Source organism: Gavialis gangeticus, unplaced genomic scaffold (assembly GCF_001723915.1).
Source record: "Gavialis gangeticus isolate Ggan-Ray unplaced genomic scaffold, GavGan_comp1, whole genome shotgun sequence".
NCBI classification, from domain to species: Eukaryota; Metazoa; Chordata; order Crocodylia; family Gavialidae; genus Gavialis; species Gavialis gangeticus.
The window spans coordinates 7893604-7902289 of record NW_017729030.1 but is presented as its reverse complement, the minus strand read 5'-3'; the positions used below and the strand labels follow the sequence as shown (position 1 = coordinate 7902289).

General features: G+C 40.1%; 1 protein-coding gene across 1 annotated transcript in view; it reads left to right on the top strand.

The window, feature by feature from the left end:
* The window catches only part of CFAP97 (cilia and flagella associated protein 97), a 40050-nt gene extending 31588 nt beyond the window's left edge, over positions 1-8462 (top strand). Inside the window, exons 5-6 of the mRNA XM_019521915.1 lie at positions 7382-7532; positions 7943-8462. Coding sequence (XP_019377460.1) covers positions 7382-7532; positions 7943-8070 — 279 coding nt within the window. The 3' untranslated portion in view covers positions 8071-8462. The remainder of the gene's footprint in view (positions 1-7381; positions 7533-7942) is intronic.
* The last annotated feature ends 224 nt before the right edge of the window (positions 8463-8686 follow it).

The window sequence follows — 8686 nt, the reverse complement described above, 5'->3', positions numbered from 1 at the left end:
TAAATTGGGGGGGCTAAGCATGCGCACATGTGCATGCACATCCCTTCAGGTGGGAAAGTCTCTGTTGTGGGGGCGGGGGGAGGAACACACCACCCTGCCAGCCTAGCACCAGCCCCGGCTGCCTCCCTGCACTGCCTAGGGGGCCCAGAACAGGTGGGCCGGGGTGGGGCCAGCCTCAGCTGCGCCTTTGGGCCAGAGGTGACTGAGCCCGTGGGACCCCTGTACCCACCCTGCCAGGCATTGCCTAGCAGAGGCAGGACATGGGACAGAGCTGCAGCTCATTCGGGGGGCGCGGGGAGGGGGTAGCAGCTCCCACGGCTGCACAGGTCCCAGGAGGCATGGGCAGCTTGTGAAAAACGGGTGTAAATAAGTAGAAACCAAATAACTTCAATAAAAAAAAATCAGGTAATTTATCGGTGAAATTAGGTAAAAACCGAAAATGCAGAACAAGCAACAGCAGTCACAAAATGAGAGAGTATTTCATTCTCATGGCTGCCCTTTTTCTAGTTTTATTCCCCACAGATGTCCAATTTTTCCATTAGCTGTTGGATCCTCTGTTTGTGTAAGTGAGGACTGGTTAATCATTTTTGGCCATCTGTTCAGATTTCAGGCTGTTATTTGAATTAGCAAGAAAAATGTAACTTGCCAGCAGAGGACACTCTTGATTCACAAAATGCATCGCCCTTGGAAGTCTGTCATCTTTCTCTCGCTCAGCCTATTTTTGCCTAATGGAAAGAGAAACAGAATGTTACTAATGTTAGATTTATTTTTTTAAATTTCTGCTGGCATATAACTTGATCTGTATTGACATAAGTGAATCTACATGTTTTGTGTACCTAGGTATAGAGTATACATGCATAGGCTTGGCATGTATTCGACACCTTACAAACCTTTAGGATGTTTTGTGATGTAAAAGCTACTAGTATGCATATATGTGTATTTAGGGACCTCAAAACTCAAGCATACAATACTTAACTTCCCAGTCTCTGATTCATTTATGCATAGGTTATGATTTGTCACAATTAAATGTCATTGCCATTGATAATTATTAGGCTACTCATGAGACCATGTAACAGTAGATAAGCAAACAATATAATTTAAATTGCATTGGAAGCTTCAGGGGAATGGCCTGAAAATGAACCAGTGTGTTTTTTGACATCCTTAGAAGTGATTCTTTCCAAAACTGTTACCATATACCAGGGGAGGACAGTGTGGAATAACTTTCATTACTACTGATCACAAGTGCATAAATGCTGTTTTTTATCAGAACTGTTACACAGAGTACTTCAAAACAGATTATTTTGGATACTTGTCCTGAGATGTTTGCAGTCTAATACACTGATAATATACCATAATAACTAGAGGGCAGGGAAGATGAGAAGTAATAATGTCATGTTAACATAAGTAGTTGGATGGTGTTTATATAAAGTGTTTTTCTTGGAAATAATACATTGCTTTTGGGCTGTTTACTTTTCGCTAGTCGGTAGAACAGGAATTCCTACTCTGGAAAGCCAGACAAAGGCAATTTTTTTTAGATATTTTACAAAGGAAAACATTTTCTCATGAACAGAAGAAAAGCTTTTGTGGATGTTGAGGGGAGCATGAATCAGAGACGAGCATATGAATAGGAGGGGAAAATAAAAGATCCTTAAAGAGGAACAAGTAAAATAAACATTGTAGTGGGGGAAGTGCAAGGAGGAAGTCTTGAGGTATAGATTCTTGAAAAGAGTGGTTAGCAACTCTTTCAGACCCAAGGCACTCTTTCATTAGTTTTCTGAAGTTAGCAGTTCCCAACTAATTTCACTTGTTTTTTGACTATAGAAAAATAATAGAGCAATTCTTCTATTGCGAGGAACTCGGACTACGACAGGTCAGAATATTTTTGGCACTATGGAGTCCTATTTGAAACCTCTAGGTTTATCTTGGGTAGGTGTTTGCACTCTTATCAGCACTAATACTGCACAGCATCCCCCAACACCCTTAAAAGGATCTTGTGAACCTCAGTAGAGAATCATTGCTTGAGAACAAGGATTAGGAGTTTGAAATATGGGAATAGAAAGCCAGTAAAAGGTGACATTGCTGAAAGAAAGTCTGTTTTTTCCTCTTGCATTATTTTGGGGATGCTGGACAGGAATAAACTGAAAATAGAGACAATCCTAGACATTTAAGTTATCTGTATATATAAGCGAGACTGACACTGCTCAGTTGGCTCATTGATCCCTATCTGTCATGGGGGAAATAGTAACAGAATGTGTTTGTCATCACAGGAGAAAGTAATTTTCTAGCATGTTGAAGAAGCTCGGAAGATTACGTGCAGACAGAACCTCAGAGGCCAGGACACATGGGGATCCTTCTAGCACCTCGGAATTAAAGTGTCTTTACTTTCTGAAACAAGATTGATTTGAACTTGATGATATAATAAAAAGCTGTGGTTAAAGAGAACTTTGTGACAAAAGTCCAGTATAGATTCTAGTGGCTCTGATCATTCGAAATAACCTCTCTATCTCTCAGAGGAAGGAGTCTCAGCTACAACCTCTTTGATCAGGAAAAAAATATCTGGATGTTGGATTACTAAACATGTCCCTGAATACCTGCCACAGACAAAAGAGTTAGTGACCTGTTTTGCTAAGTTAGACAGTGGATCTGTATAGGATAATTTGCATAAGGATCATTCTGCCTCAGGGAATGGGGTTGAACTAGATGAGCTCCTGAGGCTTCTCCCAGCCCTACTTCTCAGTGATTTTATGAACTAAGAAAAAGTATACCATCATAGCATTTAGTTAGACTGTAAGCTCTTTGCAGCGGGGACCATTTTTATACAGATCCTAGTTCAGGACTAGGGGTCCTAAGTACATCAATAGAAGTTGTAGTAATTAAGGACTAGCTAACTGCACCACCATACACACTGTCCTCAGGGAACATTTTTGTTATTTAGGGCAGGGGTCAGCAACCTGTGGTCTGCAGGCTCGATCCGGCCTACAAAGATCCAATCTGGCGGAGGGTGGGGTGTGGATCAGAGGCACATAGCAGTGACCTGCTGCCCATCTCTGCCATGCAGCCTTCCCTGCTGTTCTTTCACAAGTGCACTTCACTTTCGCTGCAGAATTCTGTCTCTTCTGTTGGGGATGGGCGTCAGCGTTGAGGATAAGCACAGGTGGCTTGGCCATTCAAGGGTGTTGAGATTTGACAATGCACACAGACCAGGTTGCAAGTGGCAGCCCTTGGTGGCAAATGGTTGCTAAGCCTCGGTTTAGGATATCTGACCAGTTGTCCTTTTTTTTGCTTACACTGCTGCTTTCCCCTCAGCTTTGTCATTCAACTTCTTGGTGGAACTTGCTCGGAAAAAAATGTCTTTCTAGAGTCCAGCTAGTCTTATGGTATGTGGAAGAACTCTGGATTGGGTTTTACAACTTACAATTAATGCATTTTAAAACTATGTAATAGAGCCATAACAATCGAAGAGAGTTAAAAATCCATCCAGGCACAAGAACAAAAAGACATCCTTGAATTCACTTTTATCATCTTTCTTCTCTGCTCTGCAAAAGGATAGTGTAGCTCTAAAGAATGAAATTAGAGAAGACATAGTATAAATAAATTTGAACAGCTGTCAAGGCATGATGGTCAGCTGTTTGGGTTTCACATGCAGTCTAGAGTTCAATTGATGGTGAAAGTGAAGCCAGCACCTAAGAGCAACATAAAACAAGGAAAAGCAACATTGTAATCTTTACACTGAATGTTCTGGGAGGAGGTATTTGTTGTTACTTGGGAGTTTTCTCCGTTTCAGAGAAAAGACTTCAGAGAAATGTTTATTGAAGAAAAGTGCTGAGACTTGTGCTTTCTTATTTTGTTAAACACTGCACTACTGGCATTACTTTAAGCCACTAAATAGCAACCATTCCTACATTGTTTTATTACTGTGTTCCCTAGTTTCTGAGGTTGCTGGCAGATGTTAAGGCAGTCACATGACTGGGGTCCAGGGACTTTTATGCCCCATTCCCAGAAGCAGGTGACCTGCCATGCCATACATGGATAGGGGGGATAGGAATGGTGCATAAAATTCCCCAGAGCCCAATTACTTGACTGTCAGGTACCAGGTCTCCACCATGCTGATCCTGACAATCAGCTGATCATTGGGATTGAGCAGGGGGCAGCACCAAGTCCAGGACATAGCTGCCCTTTGGCTTATCCCTGAGATCAGGCAGAGGGCAACTCTAGGCCCCAGACACAAACCAGGGCTGCCCCTTGCCTGATCCCAAGGGCATGGTTTCCCACAACCCAGTAGGCTTGTTGCTTGCCCTGCTGTCCCCTCAGGAGCTCCAGGGCAAGGCTTTTTAGCGTGTAGAGAGCCCCAGGGCTCCTTACCTGGTTCCAGACCCTTGACAATCATCTGGTTGTTGTCATCTGGATGCGGCAACCCTGGGTCTGGCACATGCCACACATTTGATTTATGGCTTCATACAAACCAACCACAACAATGGCTTAACATGTCATGTTCATCATGCTATAAGTGTAAAATATATAATAACATTGGTGTTATTTTTCAGGGGAGGGGGGATAACAGGGCAGCACCTCAATTTGCTAAGTACTGACCTAATCCTGTTGATTTAAGCCTAACAATGGTGGGCTAAAATGGTAGCAGCTGCAACACATGGTTTTAAGAGCAATTAGGGCTATTAATTAATTTTAAAATGTGGGGGATGTGGATATTCCTCTTTGACCTTGGATTCTGATCAGGAATATGACCTTTATGCCAAAAACAGGGTTATTGTGCAGGGTCTGATCCTGTAAATGTGGAAGTCAGTAACTAGACTTCCAATGATTGCAATAGTATAGGATTGAGACCACAGAGACTAAACAGTGGGGAAGAAGCAGGGATTGTAATACAATTATTCAGGACACTCTCTCAAAGAAAACATTATCTTAAAACTTGAGAGATTTAACTACACAATTGAAAGAAAATGCAGTTTACCATCAGTACGTGAGTATATGCTTAGTGAGGGACTTAAAGGATTATAGAACTGGTAGTAAAATGAGCCATTTAGTTCTTGGTCACTGATTCAGTAGGTCAGGCCTGCCATTTCAAATGTATTGGTGGGTTCATTTCCGCATGCAGTGGGCTGCTGTCCAAGAATTGGAATGCTAGCTACAAATGGCACTTGCTTTGATACAGTTCTCAGCAAAGACTTTTAATTCTTCCCTCTCTTAGCAGAGAGCTCCTTAGGAGTGATAGAAGTTGCTGTTGTCACCACAAAATGTGTACCTGTCTTGTATATAACAGGGTTTAAATACCCAGTACTGTTCATCTGTTTTTTCAGTTGTAAATCTTTTTTTTTTTTTTTTCCCAGCTATAAATCCCTAGTACTAAGAGGGGTTTTTGTCCTTAATGGACAACCTTTTCTAAATACACGCATAAAATGGTGACTAGTTGGGGTTTTTTTGTTTGTTTTTTTTGCGGGGGAGGGGGTTATACATGTGTCGAAAGTAATTGTATATTTTTTCCTTGAAATCTTGAATAATATGGGAATGTGGAGTAAATAAATATATTAAGAAGCTTAGGGCTGCCTGCATTCGCATGATATTTCTGGTATGTAAGCTCCACAAAGACTTTTCAAATGGAATTTAGGCTCGCTGCATGCTTCCCTTTCAACGGGTGAAAAATGTCCGGTCCTTTAAATTAGCCTGCCTGCATACATTGTCAAAGTAAAAGTTTTAGGATTAGTGAATGTGAATGATTAATTTAGATTTCCTGTTACAGATCAAGATTCCTATAATTGAACAGGAGAGATGGTGGTAATATTGGCTCTAACATATAAAGGCTAGTCTAACATGTCATGTTTTGCAGTGGGCTTTAAGCAGGAGCTATTTCTAGCTGAAGTCCTTCCTTTGACTTTTGCTTACCAAGGTATTTCCACTTGATGATGAGCTGACTGGCACTTATTACAAGCACATGTGACATACTGCATCAGAGCCAAAATGACTTGTCCTCTCTCTTGTGCTCTCTCAATGTACGTTTCTAGGTTCCCATACACAAACTACTGTATGTTCGTAGGCTTTAATTGCAGTCACAGTGACAGGTGACAACTCATGACTCTTCTATATCTTCTCAAGCTGGTTGCTACAAAAGCAGTTTGCAAACAATAATACCCCCTCTCTCTCTTCCCCACCCCCCAACTCCTTCAGGTTGTGGGTTGTTGTTTTTTTGTTCTTGAGGAAGAATAAAGTAAAACTTTAATAGTTTATACCAATGAATACTATAGCATGAGAAGTTAATGCGTAAAAAATACCATCCTTCCAACTAGGGTTGTTGTAATATTTTGGATGGAGGCTTCTCGTTGCATTCTGCCATGTACCAATTGGTAGCATCTGTGTCACAGCCCTACCCAGTGGTGGTTGTGTCACTGTCAAACAAGTGCATTCATGATTGTCAAGCCAGAGGTTAGCTAGCTAGCTGAGGAGTGTGTCCAGGTCCAAGTTCTTGAATTTCAAGAACTGAAGGTGAAGAGTGTTAAAATTACAAAGATACTAAAATAATTTCTTACCCATGTTTATCTGGGTCCCTCTGCCTTTTAATTTACAAAAAAAAGTCCTTGCTTTAAAATTATGGAAATGTCTTAATCTGGGCTTCCTAGCATGAGTTTGTTATAAAGGATGTTGGAAGTGTTTGTATTGTATTAAGATTATGAGTGTGTCTTTCTGTTCCTGATGCATTTAACTTATTCTGTAACTAAACAGCAAGCATAATCAATGTTTATGGAAAATGGACAATAGCTTTAGAAGACCTTCTGGACCCCTTTTACCTTACTGGAAGGACACTACTGATATCAGTATCCCCTTTGAAGTTCAGCCTTTTCCCTTCTGAGGTCAATAGACTAACTGGTGGTACAGGCCCTCTTGAAGGGTTACATAAAATTGTTTTAATCAAATTCAGAAGATGCAGAGTCAGGCAAAGTTTTTGGATAGATAAAAGACAGCCCTTGAAAAACAGATAAAGGCAGAGATGGCAGGGGTTCAGCCTATCTTCCTGTCCTTCCCTCCTCTTTCCTGCCATAGAAGGACACAATAATATTTTAACAAAATGTTGTGATAAGCATAATTTTGTGGTTTAAAATATAGTTATATTCCATATATAATTAAAAGAGAGAGCAAAACTCCAAACCAGTGTTGTAGGACCATAAGTTGGTCACCAGTGAAGTGATCCATATTGATTCTAGAGCAAATGCTTAATTGTAGAATGTTCTGGTTTGTACAAATCTGATCATTTTTGTGCACATTTATAGCTCTTAATCCTTTCCATTTTCAAGGGGAGAGGAGGAGTGCATGGGAGCACACAAACACATTATATCTACCTTTTAAAATTGGGGGTTTTTTCCCTTCAATTAAGGCTCTTCTGAAGAGACTGGAAGCTGTGAAACCAACAGTGGGTATGAAACGTTCAGAGCAGTTGCTGGACTATCAGCGCCAGATGAATTATCTAAGTTCTTCACCGTCTGCAAGACGAGGAAAGTCTGCAATGAGCCAGCTTAGCCCTTCAAGTAAGTGGCTTTGAGATGGTATGCCCTTTATGTTAGATGTTTTTACACTCTCTGACAAATGAGGATTCTAAAATTATGGTAATCTTGAATAATAATTAATTTTTTTTTCAATATATTAATCACGTGGTGGGGGGAAAGAAACATCTTAGCGATATAATTTATCTTCTTCATTCCTACACTCTATCAGGTCCTTTTGTTAATAACATTGCCACTGCAAGACTGTTTTTTTTTCCTTTACAGCATATGTTCGAGTCCTTTGGTGATGCTTTTAAACTACTCAAGATTTTAGTTTTCTCTTTTAGTTTTTGTGACATTTCCCAGAAACCATGGCAATGGCTGGTATAATAATGATGATTATAGTAATAAGCCACCTACTACAGCTAAGATGCAATTTATTTGCTCTTTAACAGGAGGAACTTCCAGAGCATCCAGTGTACCCAGTGCCATCAGTCATAGGAGTGAGAGACCAGTTTCTGATTCATCCAGCGGGGCATTACAGAGACCTAAGCCCACTAACGTTCGTGCTGCTTGGTTATGAATTATTTCTACTTAGCCTAACATTCTTATTTGATCAGCAGATTTCGATTTCTAATGCTTTTGTAAATTCTTTGTGCCAGGATATTGTAATCTGCATCATTTGGTGATTAAAGTGCACTGCAGTATGATGTAATTTCTTGTAAATTTGGTTTTAAATGGAAAATTTCTTTCTAATTAGTGTTTTCTGAAAAGACTATATTTATAAAAGAGAGGCATTTAACAGACAACTAGAAATTGCACAAACCTTTATTTTATTCTCAAAGCACAATTGAAGTTCATATGTGACGCTAGAATGATATAGTTGCTGCACCTGGGACCCAAGATGTAAAACAAAAATCCAGTTGTTTTTGTTTTAATTTTTAAATTGCAATAAACCATCAAGCATGTACTTAACTTCTAAATTGTCTTAATTGTTCATCCTTATTTAAAGTTAGCCTTCAGAACTTGTAGGTCACGTAATGGTAGATCAGAAGTGCTCCTTTTTATTGCTGTCTCCAGGACAGCTTTTGATAAAGTAAATGTGTAAGTTCTGTTTTTCTCCATTGATATGAATAGAGTTTATAATTCAGAGAGGTGGAGACGAGACACTTTGTAACAGCAGAAGGCTTCATGGTTGA